Raw genomic sequence first — 21,700 nt, forward strand, 5'->3', positions numbered from 1 at the left:
CCCATCTTTATAATGTTGCCTTATCACAGTGCTCTAGATTTGTACATATGCCTTTATTGCAAGCCAGAGAAAGTCATGACTTTTACTTCTTTGAATTTCCCTCATTGTTGAGGATGTCATTTGTCTGCAGTAAATGCTTATTAAGACTGTAAAACCATGGGATTTAGATGAAACTAGTAGGAATGAAGAATAAACCTTGGTATATAAAATAAGTTATAGGGATTATGTTAATATAGAATTGAGGTGCTCTCCAAGAATTTGGAAAAAAAGATGGAAAACAAGGGGCTAAATAAAGTCTACACACTTAGCATTAAAATTTCCAGCAAACTTTCCTTATCCAGGTAGAAAACGGGTGTATTTTTTTTTCTGAAGAAATATATGTCCCCAGGGGAAAAAATATCTTCAAAAATTGACACTTGGTGTTCCCCCAATGGAACTGTCAGCTTGCCATTCAACTAGTCTGCTAGTTACGAACACCGTCCGTCACACAGAGCTTATCATCCCCTCTTTAGTGTCTTATTCTTAAATTTAAATGAACACGTAAGGATAAATAGGTATTTGAGGAGAGCCTCTGATATGAAATAGATCTAAACAAGCAAACAGAAGAAGAAGAACTTAGAGAAATCAGAGACCATGCAGTAAACTTCAAAAAGCAGCTATAATATTTTTAGAGTAATAGGAGATGTTACAACACAAAATAAGAATGAGTTTTTGGGGCTTCCCTGGTGGCGCAGTGGTTGAGAATCCGCCTGCCAGTGCAGGAGACACGGGTTCGAGCTCTCATCTGGGAGGATCCCACATGCCACAGAGCAACTGGGCCCGTGAGCCACAACTACTGAGCCTGCGCGTCTGGAGCCTGTGCTCCGCAACAAGAGAGGCCTCGATAGTGAGGGGCCCGCGCACCGCGATGAAGAGTGGCCCCCGCTCGCCGCAACTAGAGAAAGCCCTCGCGCAGAAACGAAGACCCAACACAGCCAAAAAATAAAAAAATAATTAATTAAAAAAAAAAAACAACTGAGCTAGGCATGAGAGTTAGTCTTTATTTAAAAAAAAAAGAATGAGTTTTTGAAATTAAAAATATAATGCCAAGAATTTAAAAAATCAATATACATTTTAAAAGATAAATAACAAAGATTTCTCAGTAGAACAAAAGAAGATAAAGAAATAGGAAATAGAAAAGGGAGTTACGGAAAATTAGAAGACCAATCTAAGAAAAAATAGAAAAATAGAAATACAGATGCACTTGTGGAGACCATGTGACTCTCTTCTGGAGTGAAGGTGCCTTCACCCCCTGGGTCAGGAAGAGAGGGTCTTTGTAAAATGTAGATCTGGATTCTGTAGGTCTGAGGTTGAACCTGAGATTTTTTGCATTTCTGACAAGCTCCTGGGTAAAGTCTGTGCTGGGTCCATGGACCACACTTTGAGTAGCAAGGCTGCGGTCTAGGTCATCTCTGGATCTTCCCTACACTCACCACTGATATCTAAACCATTTGCAGAGTGGGGCCTGGAGGCAGCGGGCAGGGTGGGGGCGGGGCGGGGAGGAGGTGAATATTCCTCAGATCTCTGTACACCCAAATCTGAACTCTTATCTTTTCTCCAGAACCTCCTTCCCTTAATTATTCTCTCTTATTCAATTATTGACACCTCCATCCTTCCAATTTCTCAAGGAAGGAACCTGAGCATCACTTCCCGCCTCTCTCTTAACTGCCCCAATCTATTTTTCTGTAGATCCTGTTTCCTAGATACGTCTCTCACTGTCTCCTGCTGTCTCTGCCACTGCCTCAAACAAGGCCTCCCCAGGTCACACCGTAGCTGTACCACAACTTCCTCACTCCCTCTGGGTCTGAGACTCAGCTCTGCAGGGATGCTTGTAAAATGCAAACATGACCTCCTATCTAAAACACCCTCATAATTCTCCATTATTTAAAAATAAAATAAGATCTAAACTCATTAAAATAACATTTCCTGGTCCTTCTGGACCTGACTTCCTTTCCCTTTAAAAAATTTCATCTCCCGGAAACACACACCGTTGCAGCCACATTTAGCTCTTTTGTAATTGGAAAGCTTTGGATGTGCCATTTTCTCTGTCTGAAACTCCCAATCCCCCTACTTTTCCTGGAGAAGTCCTGTACATTCTGTAAGACTCAACTGGCTCTTGGGAAGCCTGCATTGTCCTTCCCAGGCAGAGGTAATTCTGTTCTCTGTTGCTTTTGTTGTTGTGTTTTTGTTTTGGTCCTTATCAACGGTCTGATTACAGTGATGCCTTCTTACCCAGCAATCCCCCTCATGTGAACTTCTAGTATACTGGAATTTACTTTCATATATACTTTTGATGACCACAGAATTTTCCTTTGTGAATTATGAGTCACTCATGAATTTCATTTGTGCATTGTGTTGGGGATTATTAGAAATGGTGGGAACTGAGGATTCAAGCAGAAAAAGGAGGTGAAGTGAATGGGACAGAAGAAGCAAGGGGTGTACAAAGATGTCTTAGAAAAGTTAAAGGAAGAAGAAAGGAGAAGATAATTCTGATTCTTTTTTGTAAGGGGGGAAGGAGGAAGAGAAGGGAGCTGATACTTCTGTAAGAAGAGCTAAGAAGCTGGGAGGAAGAGAAGAGAGGAAGGTGACACCATGGGGCAGGGTTGGGAGCACAGGTCAGCAGGCCATGCATTATTGATTAGTAACACACTGCCTGTGCAGATGGAGAAGGAGAAAAAACCCTAACTCCACATACCATGTGTAACATCTGCAACAAAGCAAAACACATTGGCATGCACCTTGTTGCAGATGCCAAAGGCTGGAAACCAAGAGTGCAGCAGACCTCTTGACAAACTTAAGATGTGTAAATATCAGGGATATTATTAGTGTTCTGAATTAATAATTTTATTTTAATGAATGCAAAAAAAAGTGTATTACGGCTTTCTTAGGTGTACTCTCACACTCGGTCCCTCCCATGGAGCAGCTCCTAGGGCAAACCCTCCCTTTCTCTGTCTTCTCAGCTCCATCTCGAGGAAGAGTTTGTTCCTTTTGGGTTGCCTGCTCTTGGAGACTCTAGGATTTAAATCTAATCTTGCTTTCCACCCATCCATGTGGAGTTCTTCCTCGCTTCCTGGCACCACCTTGCCTGGTTCTCAGACACCAGTTTACTTTTGCCTCACATCCCCAGCTGCAGGTCAGCTGTCCCCTTCCTCACTCAAAGTCCTCAATGCATGTCTCTGTTCTGGAATCTTCTTCCATAAAAGGGGAGATTAGACACCCCTGATATTCCTGGTGCCCATGGTTTTTAAGTCAACTGTGGATTCTTCTATCATTTCTTACTTTAAGAAACCCAAGTTCAATCGTAGAAGAGGAAGGAGGGTTATACTTATTTACATGATAACCGCAGTTTACATTTAGTGGACACATCAAATGCCAAAGACCGGATGTGTTAAACATTTTGTATACCTTCAGTGCTGATATTATTATCTTTCTGCTGGTGAAGAAACAGGGCCACATGGTCAGAAAGTGATGGAGCTGGATTTTGAACCCACACGAATGATCTTCCCTAGACCTGATTTTGGAGGGGAAAATCTGCAATGTATTCCACTTTGTATTCCTATCATTTTGTAGAATGGCTAATATGTAAAGGGCACATGAAGAATCTTTGTGGAATGCATTCTGAATTAGGGAGGAAATGGGAGCTTTGCCAGCCAATGAAAGACAGGGTTTCAGGTCAATAGAACATTTACCCTGGGAAAAGGAGAGGGGAGAAAATTCACCTTCTAAGTCTGAGGTCATGGATTCTAAAACTATCTTAATATGTCTTTGCTGAAGAAATTCCAAATAAGACAGGTAAAAAGGATGAGTGATAATGGTGTGGAAACAGCGACTGATTTTTATATTGCTTCCACTGAATCATGTGCAGACTGTCTGACTTGTATATTGATCTCAGCTAGAGTTGATCAGGTGGGCTGAATGTAAAATTCCCTAACTCATCATTCCAAAGTCAGTCAGACCTTGAAAGCATATTTCTTTCTTTTCTTTCTAGCATGACGGACAATTAGGAATTGGATGGCTAGATTGGGAGCAGAGAAATTATCTTTACTTTGTTTAATAATAAACACATCAGTAACACAGGAAAATTCTGTTAAAAAAAAGGAAGTTCTTATTGAAATCATGCTGGAGACATCTTTTATTGCACTTAACAAATTTGCTGAGTGCAAGTAACCTTTAAGAAAATAGAATCATGAAAATAGTTATGTTCAAAGCTCAGAGTTAGAATTGTCCTTTGTGTTGGAGGATTCTAACCCATCCTATTCTTAAAGTTGACAAATATTTCACGAAGACAAGATTTCCCTCCACCCCCCCGTACCAAACTGTTAAGCTTTTAAACAAAGCTTGAACTAATGAAACTTTAAAAAAATGTATTCAACTTGAAATACATTGCTGTATGACACCCATTTCTTAAAACGAATAACAGAATAACAAAAAACTCATCACTTGACTTCAGTATCACCTCAAGAAAACAGCAGCTTGCCAGCTAGTTTTGCTAGTTTTGTTCTTGTGGTTGAATAGAACAGGTGTAAAACAGTGTTACATCTCTCCATAATATCAAGTTGCAGAGCCTATTTAAGGGAGAAATTTTTAAGTTCAATGGTATTACATACCTTCACATTGTTGTGCAACCATCACCACTATCTATCTCCAGAACTTTTTTTCATCTTTCCAAAGTGAAACTCTGTACCCATTAAACAGTAACTTAGCATTCTCCCTACCCCGCATCTCTGGAAACCACCATTCTACTTTCTGTCTCTATAAATCTGACTACTTTAGGTTCTTCATATGAGTGGAATCATCAAGTATTTGCCCTTTTGTGATTGGCTTATTTCAATTAGCATAATGTCTTCAAGGTTCATCCACGTTGTAGCATATGTCAGAGTTTCCTTCCTTCTTAAGGCTGAATAATATTCCATGATATGCATGCAACACAGTTTGTTTTTCCATTCATATTGGTCAGTGAACACTTGGCTTGCTTCCATGTCGTGCTGCTATGAACGTAGCTGTACAAATATCTCTTTGAGTCCCTGTTTTCCGTTCTTTCGTGTATATACCCAGAAGTAGAATTCCTGGATCATATGGCAATTCTATGTTGAATTTTTTGAGCAACTGCCACTGTTTTACAGTCACTGTACCATTTTACATTCTCACCAACAGTGTACAAGGGTTCTGATTTTTTCACATCCTCGCCCAATACTTACTATTTTCTGCTTTTGTTTGATAGTAAACATCCTATGAGTGTGAAGTGGTGTCTCATTGTGGTTCTGATTTGTATTTCCCTGGTGATTAGTGATGTTGGGCATCTTTTCATGTGTTGTTTGGCTATTTGAATATCTCCTCTGAAGAAATGTTGATTTTCTTTGCCCATTTCTTAATTGGTTTATTTGTTTTTTGCTGTTGAGTTGTAGGAGTTCTTTACAGATTCTGCATATTAACCTCTTATCATATATATGATTTGCAAATTTTTTCCCATTCTTTGAGTTGCCTTTTCACTCTGTTGATAGTGTCCTTTAATATACAAAAGTTTTTCATTTTGAAGTAGTGCAATTTATCTATTCTTTTTCTCTTTTGTTGTTTGTGGTCTTGGAGTCACATAAAAGAAATCATTGTGGAATCCAATGTGATGAAGCTTCCCCCTATGTTTTTTCCTAAGAATGTTATGGTTTTATCTCCTATATTTAGGTATTTGGTTCATTTTGAGTTAATTTTTCTACATAATACAAAGTCAGGGTCCAACTTTATTCTTTTGCATGTGGATATCCAATTTTCCCAGAAGCATTTGTTGAAAGGTGGCTACTTCTTAAGCAAGGATTGTTTTAGTGGATGTTTCCAAAGCAATTTGTTACCATTTCAAAGGTCAAGCAGATAATGATTAAGTTGTGCATCACTTAGAAGTAGATTTTGACCTCTCACAAGTTGAAGAGTACTGAAGATCTAAGATCATTTACATCCCTCAGGAAGAAGAAATAATGTAGCCTTCTAGGGCAAAGAAGGAAGATCTGAAAACTGCAGGACATTCCACTGATCAAAGTACATCTGCCTGGTTTGCTTTCTCCAAACTGCCACACTCAGTTGGGTAGAGTGGCCTCCCTTCTACCTGACAAACTTGGAGGTTGGTGAGGAAGATGTCCTCACTTTTTCTTTGGAGTTTGGTTATTTTATTGACATTTGCTGAATCATATGGTGAAGCTGGAGGACTTGCGCTGCAGAGACAAAAAAGAAATACTGACCTCCAACAGTAAGTAGACACATGGATTATTTCTGCTGATGGACTAGGGTGGTTCCTCGTCAGTTTTCACAAATAACCAGGTAAGCAAAGGTGTAATTTTTCTTGAGGAAAACAATGATGTTAAAAACAAGATAGGGAAAAACAGTTGTATTGATGTATGGAAGTATCTTTTTATACACAAACTTTTCATTTATCATTTTGCAAATTAGGCAAGCATACAATTACTAGGAGATACCTCCAGGAAATTTGCAAAGAAAGAAATGGCAGATGAGCAGGGAGAATTTGGTTGAGTTGACCACAAAGCAAAGGTGTATGCAGTCTGTAGTTATTTGGTGAGAAACTTTGTTCTTTAGACTTAAAAACTATATGCCATAATTACCAATACGTTCTCTGGCTTGGATTATGCAGGCCTCGAATGACTGCAGAGAGGGGAAATTTAGTGTTTCTTACTGGATCAACTAAAAACATTGAATTTAGAACTGGATCCCTGGGAAAAATTAAATTAAATGATGAAGATGTTGGCGAATGTTTACATCAGGTAATACACTGGAAATGCACTGAAGTAGTTTTGTATATTCGTATATGGCTACTTGATTGAACAGGCCTATTTTTTTTTGTTTGTTTTTTTAAATTTATTTTATTATTATTTTTTATACAGCAGGTTCTTATTAGTTATCTATTTTATACATATTAGTGCATACATGTCAATCCGAATCTCCCAATTCATCACACCACCACCACCACCACCCGCCACTTTCCCCCCTTGGTGTCCATACGTTTGTTCTCTACATCTGTGTCTCTATATCTGCCTTGCAAACCAGTTCATCTGTACCATTTTTCTAGATTCCACATATATGAGTTAATATATAATATTTGTTTTTCTCTTTCTGACATACTTCACTCTGTATGACAGTCTCTAGGTCCATCCATGTCTCTACAAATGACCCAATTTTGTTCCTTCTTATGGCTGAGTAATATTGCATTGTATATATGTACCACATCTTCTTTATCCATTCGTCTGTCAATGGGCATTTAGGTTGCTTCCATGACCTGGCTATTGTAAATAGTGCTGCAGTGAACATTGGGGTGCATGTGTCTTTTTGAATTGTGGTTTTCTCAGGGTATATGCCCAGTAGTGGGATTGCTGGGTCGTATGGTAGTTCTATTTTTAGTTTTTTAAGGAACCTCCATACTGTTCTCCATAGTGACTGTATCAATTTCCATTCCCACCAACAGTGCAAGAGGGTTCCCTTTTCTCCACACCCTCTCCAGCATTTATTGTTTGTAGGTTTTCTGATGATGCCCATTCTAACTGGTATGAGAAGGAGGCCTATGTTAATCTGTACTTTGAATCTTTAGCACAGGGAACATAATCGGAGGTGCAACAAGTCCTTGTAAAGAGCAATGCCCTAGGGTTAATGAGGGGTACAGGTAATAATTCTAGCAGGAAGTGGCTCGCTGTGTAGGCTTATTTACTCTAGCCCAGAGAAGATGCAGAGGGTGATAGTGGGGCCTCTTTACAAGGGGACCAAGGATGGAGGGGGACCATAGAAAGGGGTAGATGTGACCAGTTTACTTTTGCCACACAACAGAATTGGCCAGTTATTCTCCTGTCTTATTGAATGTTTTCAGTGCTCATTGTTTTCTACATCATGCAGGCCTATCAGTCATAATGTTAGGAGTTGGTATTTAGAGCTTATTATGGGCTATCCACTGTGCTCAGCACTTTATGTGCGTCGTCTCATCTAACCCTCACAGCTGCCCTATGAGGTTGGCGTTATGATTACCCCTTCAGTAAGGGAGGTAGAGGAACTCTGCAGCAACATGTCCAAGGACATACATTAAATGGCTGAGCCAAGATTTAAAACCTGAACAGTCTCATTCCAAGCCAGGCCTCTTTACATGCATTCTAAAATGTTATTATGGGAAAATATGCAAATGGAAAATTCCTTGATATATTGTTACTGAAAGGGTAAATGGGATTATGCCACGGCTATTTTAGTCCAACGTTTATTATACGTGGCATTGTTCTGGTTTTTCTAATAATGGACAAGATCTCAGGGCTTAAAGTAGAATACTACTCAAATTTAAAAAATTTTATTCTTATATACATGATTTTTTCACTAGCATTCTCTTCCTCCTCCTTTTTCTTCTCCTTCTTTTTAAAATTAGATCCAGAAAAACAAAGATGATATTACGAACTTAAAAAGAGGTGCAATTGGTCTGCCTCAGAATATTTCTAATCAAATCCACCAGCTTGATTCCAAGGTGAGTCTGACCTCCACATCCTTAGAGCAAATGGGTTCTCCTTAATTCAACTTTGTAAATAATTCTTTTTCAGAAGATATACCAAATTTGTATCCTCTTTAGAAATGTAGTGTTGTGATCGTGGGCTTTTGGGTTAAATGACCCAGCTCTAGTAGAGGGTGTAGAGGTGGTGATGGGCCGTGGTTGGAAATTCTGTGACCAGAGCTTGTGGTGTAAGTCAGCTTTGCTCACTTGCTGATAGCACAAGGTGGATGGGTCACTGTCACTTAGGAAAATTCCCAGAGTCACCATGCACAGAGAATCAATGAAACAACTTATCATTGGGTTGTACTTCTTAAAAAACAAAAAAAAAATGCATGCCATGGAAGGGAGTAGGAAGGAAGGGAAGCCTGGAGGGGAGAGAAAAGAGGAGGGAAAAAGCAATAAGAAAAGGAACAAACAGATAAAGTAAGTCCCCAGCAGAAGGTATTAGGAAAATATGTCACAGGATAACATAATATGTGACATGCCTTTGAACCAGCTAACGGATGTTTTCTCCTCCCCACTGCTAGCTCGCGGATCTTGAGAGAAAATTTCAAAGCTTACAGCAGGTAAGTCCCGTAACTACTAGATAGCCAACATCTTTCATTGAAAATACACTAGAATCATTGATGGAGCTGGTATTCTTATCTTAAGGTGGATGGAGAATCAATATCAAGGACTTTGCTTTTCCCATGATTTAGTTCTCATCACAATTAAAAAAAACTTTTTATTGGAGTATAGTTGATTTATAATGTTGTATTACTTTCTTCTGTACAGCAAAGTGAATCAGTTATGCATATACATATATCCACTCTTTTTTAGATTCTTTTCCCATATAGGTCATTATACAGCATTGAGTAGAGTTCCTTGTGCTCTACGGTAGGTCCTTATAAGTTATCTGTTTTCTATATAGTAGTGTGTCTATGTCAATCCCAATCTCCCAATTTATCCCTCCCCCCACCTTTTCCTCCTGGTAACCATAAGATTGTTTTCTACATCTGTGACTCTCTGTTTTGTAAATAAGTTCATTTAATTCTCATCACAAGTCATGCTTCCCAGGACACAGATGAAGCAAAGTGAGCCTCAGAGAGATGAAGGTCACTGGGCATGTGAAGTCCTCTGACTCTTAAGTTTAGCCGTCCATGTGCTCTTCCTCTTCTGCTGGCACTTTTTAACCGTGCAACTTTAGGCTGAAGCTGGTCAGCTAGGGACCACCCAACTTGCTGGTTCTGGCATCCAGGCCTCGGTTTTCAAAGGCCTTACATTTTCTCTAACATTAAACTTAGAAGTCTAGGATGTATCTCAAAATATTCCAAATCTTCTTAAAAGTATATTTGCTGGTAATTAAATATGAACAATTTATTAGAATAAACCTTCCATAACTTTACTACATGCTTGTAAACTAGTCCTTGTAATTTTAGACTTCTTATCCCTTTTGTAGGGAGCTGACATTTTTGAGACTTTCATGGGAGCTGTAAGCTTCCACACAGAGAAATGCATAGAAGGTCTCCATATTTTAAATTTTGAATAAAAGCAAGGGAATTCCAGGTTAAGAACCCCTGCCCCAATATTCTTGGTCTGTTTTTGATTATGCTTCAAATATTGTCCTCTACTTTGGCGTTTTAAATTCGGTGAACATGTTCATATATTCTTTTTGCCGGCTTTGATAATAAATTGCCCTTTCAGCCTTTATCTTTTTATGGAGTAGTGGAGGAATTAAAAATGAGCAAGGCACAGCATGAGCGTTTTCAGTCTCCTAGAGTGCTTCTTCATTCCCACCAAAGGTCAGGAACTGGAGGCCATGGGCCAATGAGCTCAGACTGGCCTCCCTCTGCCCATCCCCCCAGGAAGAGTTTTGAATGATTTAGGAATGGGAGTGCCTTCATGCCTTTGGACGGGGCAAGTGCTCTCTGGGCACCACAGGCCCCCGAGTTCCCTACTGTCTTCCTCCTGACTGCTTACGGATTCCATTTCCTGCTGGGCCCCCATGGGCTTTTGAGGTTTTAATCCTGTGTTGTCTTGTATGCCAGAAAAAACTCTAAATGAGTTTGTGGTTAATTTTTAATAGTATCCTGTGATGAACAGAGCTAGTTGTGGTACTGGCACAAAGACAGACAGAATAATGGAAGAAACCAGAGCTCAGAAAGAGACCCCCCAGTGTACGGGCACCTGACTTATTACAAAGGTGGAGAGAGAATGGGTTTTGCACTAAATGGTGCTGAGTCAGCCCGCCATCCTCTGCTCTCAGTTTCATCTGCAAACGGAGGGAACAGACTTCATTTTCTCTCTGAGTCACCAAATGTTTTTTTAAATGTGAAGAATAATTTGCCCCTATTTTAATTTTTAAAACAGAATTAGACAGAGTTTAGGTGAAATTAACGGGATAGCTTTCCTTGCATAATCACTTGTCCTCTCTAAAGAAGTTTCCTCTGCCCCCAAAGGCATTGCAGACCTTACAAGACTGGAACTGGTAGCTGACATAGGGTAAGATTCCCCAGGTTCTGTAGACAAAGGCAGGTCTGTCTGCGACTCTGGTCTGAAAGCAGTCATGTGAGCACGAGACTACAGGGTGTATCTAAACCACAGGCCACATTTCCAGTAAAGGGTCTTGGAGTGAAAAGAGTTCAGTTATCTTAACCCAGGGGAGGAGGGGTGGCAGCAAAAGATGATCATATTTCAAATGCTTATCTGGAGGCACCAAAGATAAGAACAACAGCAGAAGAACCGGAACAAGAGAAATGTTCCTGTGATTCCCACACCTGAAATCTTGACCCTTGTCCACCAACGTACATCTGTCTGGTGAACAATGCTTTATCCAAAGAGAGAGTGAGAATCCTCACCTGTCACTCATGCCTCATCCCATCCCTGGTTAAATGCATGTGAACAGTGAAGGAATATGAATAGGACTGATGATATCAAACGCTTTGTTTTTTCATAAGAGAGTTGATACGAAGAAGAATTTAAGTAATGGATTTAAAGTCTGGAGGAAGACCCTCCATTGATCAGGAGTAAAATGTAGTTTTATATACATGCCTGCTCTGAAACACGGAAAGCACGATTGTCTCGCTGACCATCCCGTCTTTGTTTCAGACACATGACAGAAAGGTCTGCAGCAGCAATCCGTGCCAGCACGGTGGAACCTGCCTCAATCTCCAGGATTCCTTTTTTTGTATCTGTCCCTCACAGTGGAAGGTGAGTCACTTGTCTTTGGTTAAAAATGATGGTGAGTCAGCATCGGTGGTTTCCTTGGAGTCCTTCAGACATATTTAATTCTCCGTCCAAGGTTTCTAGGATTCTGTGGTCTCCTGAATCAGAATGAATGACACCACGTACGCCAAAATCCAAACAGCGGCGGGCATGATTCTATCACCCACTGAATACTGAACCATCTTAAGGAGGGTTCACTGGATTGGATACTACGTGTTATTCTGGCTAGCAGGAATTTAAATGGTTCAGCCTTGAAAGTACTAAACAAATCTTGATATAGCCTGTACATTTTCCTGTCCTTTTCTATTAGTGATGAAAATGTTCCTGACATGTGCATTAAAAAGAAATTCCGTGACTATTCCCAGGCAGAGCTCCATCGTGAAATGAGGGTTAGTCTGTGTAAGGATTCTTCTCGTGTGACTGGTGTGATCTGCGAAGAGCTCTATGTCTCTGTTGGGCCATACCTGAGTTCCAGGGGAAGGATGACTGGAGATCAGTCTCAGTTTTAATGTATTTGGCTTGACCGAGGATTTCTTTTTACTGTCCGTGTTTAAATCCTTCAACGTATCCTGTGAAGACTGGCCCCAGATGCCTCCGTGACCTGCGACACCTGACTTTGTTCTTTGTCTGAACGCAGGGTCTTCTGTGCTCCGATGACGTTAACGAATGTGAGATTTACTCAGGAACACCCTTGGGCTGCCAGAATGGAGCCACGTGTATAAATACAGCAGGAAGTTACAGGTGATTTTTTCTTTCCTTTTTTTTTTTTTAAACCAATAAGTATTTATTTTTCATACTCACAGGTCTGCATATTGGCCACGGTGGCTCCACCTCATTTAGGTTTGGTCTGCATGTCTCATTCTTAGGCCTGGGCTGGAGGTGTCCCAGCTGCCTGAGAAATGTCCTTCTCATGGCCAAGGTCAAAAGCCCCCAGAGAACTAAACAGAAATATGTAGTCTCTTAAAGCTTTAGCTCAAAACTGTCACTTTTGCCTGTTTTTTTGGTTTTTAAAAAAAATATCAGGGTGTGTTTTTGAAGGGCTAAGACATCCCCTGGTTAAAAGTGTCCAAGATTAAGCATCTGTATTACCAGCAAAATTAGGTGCTCCCTGGGGAAGTCACGTGGTGCTTATTTAACATACACGTAGCTATTTACTTAGATGGAAAAAAGCTTGTGTGACCTCAGCTCTCACCCCATGAAGAAATCCTTTCTCTGGAATCTCTGAGGAACGGGAAGGAGGCCACCATGGCTGGGGCAGAGAGTGAGGATGGCCTGGGGCAAGATGAGGCTGAAGGGTTAGCAGGAGTCAGAGCATCAAAGCGGCAGCCACTGAAGAGCCTTACGTAGACGAGGGAGGGACACCACCCCCCATACCAGCGAGCCCCTGCTGCCCTCATTCCACAGAGCAGAGAGCTGATAGATCACATCAGGACATCTCCATTCAAGCGCTAAGTGCAGTGTTCGCTGTAACCAGAGCAGAGACTGAACTGAGGTTCTCTTCACACGGTTCACGCTCACTGTCTTTCTTCAGTTAGCCATCAGGCCCTCAGCACAATCGTCAGGCCTCCCCCGTCTTCTCTTCTGATTGCCTCTGTCACGTGGCTCGTCTACTGCATTCTCCTGCTCTGCTCAGGCATCGCCCTCTGCAGGAGAACGTCCCTTCCCTTACAAAGCCGACTTAGGCATCCCGATGCGTCCATGTTCCCATCAAACTCTAGGAATATTGGTCTTTAAAGCTACACTGGCTGATGCACTATCTTGTTAGATAATCAAGTCCAAACATGTATGGCAGATCAACGTCAAACTGTTTCTGTAGTTTCTTAAAAATCACTCAAAAGAAACCCCAGACCTCTAGACATCATCTTTCCCTATAGTTTGGTGGATCTCCTATATTCAGTGATTATTAAAAGATAAAGAAATTGGTTCTGTTATGACAAAATCTTTGGGTGTGACCTCACTGGAGTAAAGAGCAATTATTTACTCTCTCCCTGGTATCCCTGATGTCTTGTTCTTCAATCCCCTTGTAACAATCCATTCTGACCTGTCCAGCAAAAATGAGCACAGTAATTTTGGTTTTGGCCTTGTCATCTGTTCACACACTATTTTCTCAAAAAGCAACCCCAATCTTCCTCTTTTTCATTTAGTCGATCCTTTTGTTCTTTTGACCTGATCTTAAAATTTTTTGCTCATTGCAAGTTACAAACTTAACTCATTCAAACTTCTGGTGGATGTGTCTGTGAGTTTAAATGTCATGCACACTGTACCGCCTGTGATGTAAATGAACTATTACATTATTAAAGAGCCTTTTGCTCTCTGGATTTTGTTTCTCATTTAAAGGAACCCCCTGATCCCTGCTTTCATAAACATTCAAGCTTGGGCCAGATCCAGAATGCAGGTCTAATCTTTCATTGCCTTGAAAGCATTATCTCCTCATTTCTGTTTATGGGCACTTATCAATGAAAATCGCTGCTTGCAGATATCGGTGGCAAATGACTCCTAGCACTAATCCGTTCTCACCTTCCTGTTATGGAGGAATGTCCTGGAGATTAGTTCTCACTCTTGGTCTTCTGTTATCATCACTGTCTTCTGGAGTCTTGCAACTCAACACAATAACAAATGTGTGCAGCAGGGAGGAGAGACCCATAGACGGAGCCAAAATCGTTTTTCCCCCCCAGGACAAATTTGTATTTTTACCCCTGCAAAATAGAAAAGAAAAGAAAAATTTTAACGCAAGTATTTGCTGCATGTCAGAGGTTAATTTTTCCAGATACAAACGAGAAGGAGAGAGTGAGGGAGAGAGAGAGAGAGAGAGAGAGGAGAGAGGGAGGAAAGGAGGGAGGGAGGGAGAGAGGGCCACTGTATTTGTTGAGAGCTGCCTAAATGGCAGATTCAGCTTGATAGGGCAGCACTGAATTATTTTCTCTTGCACCGTCCTATCAAAGAAAGCCCAAGGACTGATTGTGCTGACCCTGGGAATGGTTTTGGTTTCTAGTTTCTGCCCTTCATAGATTTGCTGGAGGACGTTAGGGAGCACAGCACTTCAATCTGGTTTCTTCTTGCTGTGGGGATGGTTTATGAAGCCCCATGAATTCCAGTTGATTATCTATGACCGAAATACTCTCATTCAGGCATATGATGAAGTCTTTTTGAAGGAATAAAAGAGCATATCGAAAAATGTACATGAGCATAAGATTAAATGCTTGCTTTGTGGAATCTATGTGGAATGAAACAAAGATCCTTTAGATATTTTCTCGAGTTCTACTAATTACGTGAGGTGAAATCCTTGTTAATCAGTAGCTTCCCTGAGACTAGAAACCCCTTCTGGAAACTTCTGTGGGCAGTTGATGAAGGCAAACTTGAGACCCTGTTGAATAATCTGGATGTGCAGAAATGTGTCTGTGGTGAGCAGAGTTTGCTCTGGATTTGCAGCCTTCTTCAGTCTCTGACTCTTAGAGCCCACTTACTTGAGGGAGACAAAGGAGTCTTTATTTAAGGGGATTAATAATTTTTAATTATAAAGACCTTTGAAAGATAAAGCGCTATGCAAATACTAATTCATTGAAAGCCCCATTTCACAGAAAAATTTCTGGTAAAAATTCTTTCTTGGAGTAATGAAAGTAGAGCAAGAAAAACCATCGTCTGTTTTCCCCGACTCCTGTGGCTCGTGGTCTTGTCCCAAGTGCTCAGATAGCTAGCAGGTAATATTTTGCCACTTCTCAATACTGTTATTGCCTCTTTATTCTGAAGAAGTAATTCCTATTGTTTCCTGCTGACTGTGGGTCTAAGACAGTCCGTGGGATCCACATTGGCCATGCATGGATGGTGCATGTTATGTACTTCAGGCTCAGATCTAGAAGGCTTTATAGGGCAAAAAAAAAAAAAAAAAAAAGTTGAGTTTGTTGTTTGTTTTTTCTCCAAGAACACAATGGTGTTTATCATATTTTATTTTACTTATCTCCATTCTTATCACTGGTAGATTTTAAAACAGGCAGAGCTTATGATGGAGGATCATCTGGTTTTAGCTCAGATGGTAGTTAGGTATTAAACATATTACCTCTTTTAGTTAGTCAGTTATATTAATATTGAACCATGGACTCTAGCACAAGTTAAACTATGACCATGAAAATATATGTGACTTCGTCTCAATTGCCAAATGCACTTGCAGCGTTTTTGAAGATGGAAAAGCCTAGTTTTTTTCTGCTGGAACCAAATCAGCAATAGAAGGTCATTACAAAAGTGACTTCTTCAGGGAGGCATATAATTCACTACTCTTTTTCCTTAAGGGTGTATCCAGACACCTTGAGAATATACATTTTGCATGCAAACACTGTTATGTTAAAAAGACATGTAGAAATGGAAAGTCTTCAACTAACTCTCCCTTTCAGAACATGGGAATGCGATGTGGAAAAACAATAGTACAGGAATAACACTGACCTACGTTTTAATTCATCTTCTGCCAATTGCTAATTAAGTGCCTTGGGCAATTTGAACCTTGCCAGTAAAATGGGATTAAAAATATTTGTCTTTGAGGATCATAGTAAGGAAATTGCTCTTGTATTTGGCTTCCTTCCTCCCCTTAGGCTTTCTTCTTCTCATGTTATCTAAACTTAATGAAAGAAGTATACTTTGTAGCTCATTAGGGAAGTACGTAGGATTAAAATATACTCCTCTCCAAATGACAATAGCAAGGGAGAAGGAAGAGAGAGGACTTAACTGCAGCTCTTCTCAAATTTCAAGTCCTTTTCCAATAGTAAATCACTTAGTGATAAGATAAATGCAGTTTCCTGAGCACTTCCTACAGGAAAATGCCTTTAGACCCCAAGGTGAAAGTAGTGTTCATAGATTAGCACTTATATTTTACAAGAAACAGAGGCAGAGGGAGTAATTATTACATGATCTAAGGTGAACAGTTAACAGGAAGGGTCAAGATTTAAACCTAGGCAGTCTCGTCCCATGGGTTCCTGAATACTCAGACTTCTCATACATCATAGACTCAGAAAGCTAGTAATAGTTGGTTTAAAGATTAAAAAAATTTTCCTTTGGTGGGTGGAGGTGCTGGTAAAATAAACTTTTAGCCAGGAAACCACCTGGATCAGATCCTCAAATGTGTGCAAGAGATGGTCCAAAGTCCTGCCATCTCCAAGAGTCTAATTAAATTGTCTGAAAGAATATTCTGTGTACGGCTGGGAGAGTGAAGAGGAAAGGGAGGAGAATATGAGAGGGGGAGTATGGAAAAAGAGAGATGAGAAGAAGATCAATAGCTTATGGGTAAGGAATGAATAATTGAATTTCTTTTTCAGTTTAATCATGTATAGCTATCCATCTATGACCTTAATGAGAAAGGCAACCTTGGAATGCTCAGAAATGTAATTTATTAATGGAACAGGTTTTACAGAATTATATGTTGATGTTGCAAATTGCATGGGACGTACTTATACCAAAAAAGTATTTATCTGAAATTCAAATTTTAAACCGGGCATCCTGTATCTTTATTTGCTAGGTCTGGCAACCCCACATGTGAGTGCCTGAATGGTATTCACCATACTCTTACTCTCCATCTCCGGCCACATTTGTTGGTCTCTTTCTTCCTTAGAACCCACTCGAAGGTGCCACCACAGCAGTTGTTTCTGAGGCCTCCACGGCTACACCGAGTTCTGTGCCCAGACTGTGGCTCCTGGAGCTTCTACAACAACCAAGCTCCCCTTTCCCTCACTGCCAATCACACATTTGTTTTTATCCACGGACATCAGCTGAGCTCTTTGTGCCTCAGCACGTATCGTTAAAAGAGCTTCTTTACCAGGTAGAGTGGCCCCTTTTCCAGAACACTCAGAAACTAGTTCACGGTCCATGGCCACACAGGTCCTCCTCGTACCTTGACTCTGCCCTTGGCCCCAGTGGCCAACATGGCTCAAGTGCCCTGCGGGCCTGGCTCCCGCTCCATCAGCTGTGCTCAGACGTGTGTAAAGAAGTGTAGCTCTGCGATTCCTCTACCTCCCCCCTCCCCCAGCCACCATCTCACACCGTCCACATTCCCTCTGAAGCTGCAGAACAGATATAAGACTAACTCAGCAACTTTAAGATTACCATAGCTTAAAACCACTTTGCTTATTTGATTATTACGGAACTGAAATCTCATGACAAAACACCCAGGGCTAGTTTAGGTAATACGTGATAATTACATCTTGTGAGTTACAATGTGACAATGGAAGAAATGTTACTATGTTAACTCCTGTCTTATGGATAGAAGTGTTGCCCTTGTAGTATAATCACCATCATCATAGACTCTGAGATGTGGATATACCACTGTTGGTGAGGTTATGCAAGCCTAGAGAATATTCGGGAATTTATCCATTCAGTCAGGGTCACCTGGGCTTACTGGCGGGTCCAGCTGGATGGACTTTGAAAGGCTGCGATGATCTCTCCCTGTACCATCCTGAGGAGCTCCGTCCCCCTTAGTTTATAGATGGCTGACCTTTGAAAGCACTGTTTGATGACCTGATAGCAGAAGAATTTATAGTGGTAGTCGTGCCCTCTCACCCCATATTTGACATGATAACACATTTACTCAATCTGCCGCTTAAAGAAGAGCACAGTGGTTTTCTCCCAAGACGCCAGCCAGTAAATCTGGTTTGCTGGTTTATGATTCCACGTGAAGATCACTGACCTGCAATCGGAATTACTGCTATTTTTTTATTGATGCTAAGAAACAGGTCCTGACGTTGTGCTTTGTGTGACCAACAGTTGTCTCTGCTCGCCTGAGACCCACGGCCCCCAGTGTGCATCCAAATACGATGACTGTGAGGGGGGTTCCCAGGTGCGCTGTGTCCACGGCATCTGCGAGGATCTGGTCCGGGTGCAGGCTGGAGAGGTGGGTGTCTTCCGGAGTGGGACCCCTCGGGAGAGGCCTGGGTATTAGTTCCTCCCTCGGCGTAGCCGTGTACAAGCAGGACCCTGTGGGGCTGCAGAGGGGAGCCACGTCCTGCCCTTAAGCCGGCCTCAGATGAGGAAGGTTGTGACCGTTGTCTATAAATAAACAGAAAACGGGACCCAGAGGTTGATTTCATTATATAAATCCGAGCATTTTTTTATTATTCGTCCATGAATCTCGCTGTGAGACATGACCTTCTCTTGGCCTTGTGAGTTTTAATGGTGACAAGACGTGGCAACACAAAAGGCCTGCCCTTGTTTGCAACATTCAATTTTAAGGAGTCTGGATTTTTCTGGCCGCCTGAGCCCCTGTGACTGCTGCAGACTCTACCTCCCTGAGCGTCCCCTGCGCTCTGGGTCCTGGCGACCTTGATTCCTGGCCCTCAAGGTCGCCCAGCCCTGGCCCACTTGGCCTTGCTGGAGACCTTCCGGTCTTTATTTTTAGTTCTATTTTTTTCTGCCCATGTGATGGAAAATGGTTCCCTTCCAGCCATGGTGGGAGGGGTGGTGGTGGGTGGAACCTTCAAAAAGGAAACAAACAGAATTGATTTTCCAAGGTCTGTGCCTACATGGGTGTTTTTCCCTCTAAAAGCAGAGCAGGCTGAGTTGATTGACTTTAATTATATTGACTTACAGCTCTTGATTGTTGCTACTCTTTCCCAGGCATCTTTGGGAGCAAATGACAGGTTTCCCTTATTCTAAAATAAAGCTGTTTCTCTTTTTTTCATGGTCTGGTCTAAATGCTTAATCATATGGGAAGAAAAAGAGAAGCCACTCCACTGGCCTCATGGAAATGAACGTTAGAGGAGAAATCAGTTTCCTGTGGGCTCGGTGAGATTTCCAAAGGCTTTTCGTGCTCATTTTTCTTGATTGCCTTTCTTCACACCCTTGTCGTCCTGCCAGCCCAGGTACAGCTGCCTCTGCGATGCCGGGTGGACGGCCCCGTCGAGCAGCGTGGCCTGCACGCTGGACAGAGACGAGTGCAGCCTCTGGCCTGCGCCTTGCTCAGCGCTTGTGCAGTGTTTCAACACGCCGGGCTCCTTCTATTGTGGCGCGTGTCCCGCAGGTATGTGGATGTGTCCCCGCCCGGCCAGACATGGCTGGCAGCCAGACAAAACGCCAGAACCAAGTTCTTCCCACTGCCGAGGGATAAGAATGCTGTTTTCAGGATGGCTTCCGATCCAGTTTCATGTCCTGAGTCACTAAATCCCACTCCAGACCATCTTACTGCTGTAACAATTCAACAAAAGAAATGGGGGGTTTGTCCCAAAGTGTGCCAGAGTCAAATTTTGGGGCCAGGGTTAGCCATAGAGTTTGGGAGGTCAAACATTTTGTTGCTATGGCTGTGAACTGATTAGACTTGAGATCAAAAGACACGTGCTCTGGTCCCACCTTTCATATGAACCAGATGATGGTAGACTTGGGCAAACTGAGCTCTGACTGTGTTCACTAGAGTCCAGTAGTCCTCACCTGGGTGTGTCGTTAGAAGACCCTGGGGCCTGGCTGTAAACAGGGTCGTCCAGCCCCATCACAGACCCACAGAGACCGAACCTCCAGGGGAGGTCCCTGAGAATGTGGACTCAGGGCTCAGAGATTGCCTGGGTTTGAGTCAAAGCTTCATTTCTTACTGTGAGATCATCCTCCTCCCTTCAAGGCATGCTTGCAGAGCACCTGCTGTGAGCTGAGCACTGATCTGGGTGCACTGGTAAGCAATCGACCAGACCCCAGAGAGTTTACAAGGCCCGTCTGCACTCCTTCGGTGTTCTTAGAAAGCGGAACCCAAGAAGACTATAATAACTGCAGCTCTTCCTTATGAGGATGTCATTAAGGCACTGTGCTAGGCAGTTTCTAATTCATGCAGCTGCAACAGAAACAAGAAATGGTGGGAATTAGTATTATTCCCATTTTGAAATATAAGAACTTGAACCTCAGAGAAGGTAAATAACTTGCCCAAGATCCAAGAGCTTAGCCTCAGTCAGGATCCAAACCCAGGTCTGCTTGGCCCTGGGTGAGAGCCGAGCTGTTGATTTCTCCCTTATTCTCTCTTGCCAGGGAACCTCACATGCCTGTTGGTTCCCTTAGCAATGTCTGGTTTAGTGACTTTCTCCAACTTACATGTTTAGATCTTGTACAGCTAGAAAGACGCTGAAGAAAACACATCAAGACCTTTTCCTTCTTAGTTCTCAGGGGCAAGCAAAATGTGCAAATAATTATGTTCTTCAAGGTAATTTGCCAATGACAATCTTTAAAAACTAGAAATCAGAAAAGTAAATCATTTAAAGTATAACCTGGGCAAAGGTGTTCTTACGTTTTTCTTTTTATTGTTGGAGAAGAAAAAGAGAAACACAAACTTTTTGTTTTCCTGTCAATCACCTTAGTTTTCCCTGAATATCAAAGCAATATATGCTCTTATAAAAATAAAGAAACTATAAAATTACAAAAAAAAAAAACAGAAAAAAAAATAGTCATCACTCAGAACCACCACTAATGTTTGAACATATTTCCTTCCAGCTTTTTTCTATGCATTCAATTATTCACCCACAAATATGATAATTTTCTCAGGTAGATTTTTAGAAGGGGCCCCTACTTAGATCAAAGAAAATAAATATTTTAAAGGATTTAAAATGTTTTAAAAATTCTTATAATTTTAAATCATTTCAATTGAGTAATAAAACTCAACAGTTGAATAAAACAGCTGTGTCTCAAGTAACATGACAATCCCTTTCTTCTTCAAGCTCCTTCTCCTGATGAAACCACTGTCAGCAACTGGTTCTTTCCTCTTCTGCCTTTTCCTTCACTCATACAAGCACACAGACCTATATGCAGGTTTCAAAAAAATTCTTTCCCCAAACTGGGATCACAGCTCTGCATATATTTCTAAAATTTGGTATTTTCAATTAAAACAATACGGGAAAATTCTTTCAGTGTGTGTGCACATATTATTAAAATAGCTTTTAGCATCCAATGGTATAGATGAATCAGCTATGCTCCTATAGACCATTGAGAGTTTTT

General features: G+C 41.4%; 1 protein-coding gene across 1 annotated transcript in view; it reads left to right on the top strand.

The window, feature by feature from the left end:
- The first annotated feature begins 6,031 nt into the window (after positions 1 to 6,031).
- Positions 6,032 to 21,700, top strand: part of CUBN (cubilin) — a 267,353-nt gene continuing 251,684 nt past the window's right edge. Inside the window, exons 1-8 of the mRNA XM_059910072.1 lie at positions 6,032 to 6,274; positions 6,674 to 6,803; positions 8,438 to 8,533; positions 9,085 to 9,123; positions 11,645 to 11,746; positions 12,399 to 12,502; positions 18,503 to 18,629; positions 19,592 to 19,754. Coding sequence (XP_059766055.1) covers positions 6,162 to 6,274; positions 6,674 to 6,803; positions 8,438 to 8,533; positions 9,085 to 9,123; positions 11,645 to 11,746; positions 12,399 to 12,502; positions 18,503 to 18,629; positions 19,592 to 19,754 — 874 coding nt within the window. The 5' untranslated portion in view covers positions 6,032 to 6,161. The remainder of the gene's footprint in view (positions 6,275 to 6,673; positions 6,804 to 8,437; positions 8,534 to 9,084; positions 9,124 to 11,644; positions 11,747 to 12,398; positions 12,503 to 18,502; positions 18,630 to 19,591; positions 19,755 to 21,700) is intronic.

This window comes from Balaenoptera ricei, chromosome 2, assembly GCF_028023285.1.
Source record: "Balaenoptera ricei isolate mBalRic1 chromosome 2, mBalRic1.hap2, whole genome shotgun sequence".
NCBI lineage: Eukaryota > Metazoa > Chordata > Mammalia > Artiodactyla > Balaenopteridae > Balaenoptera > Balaenoptera ricei.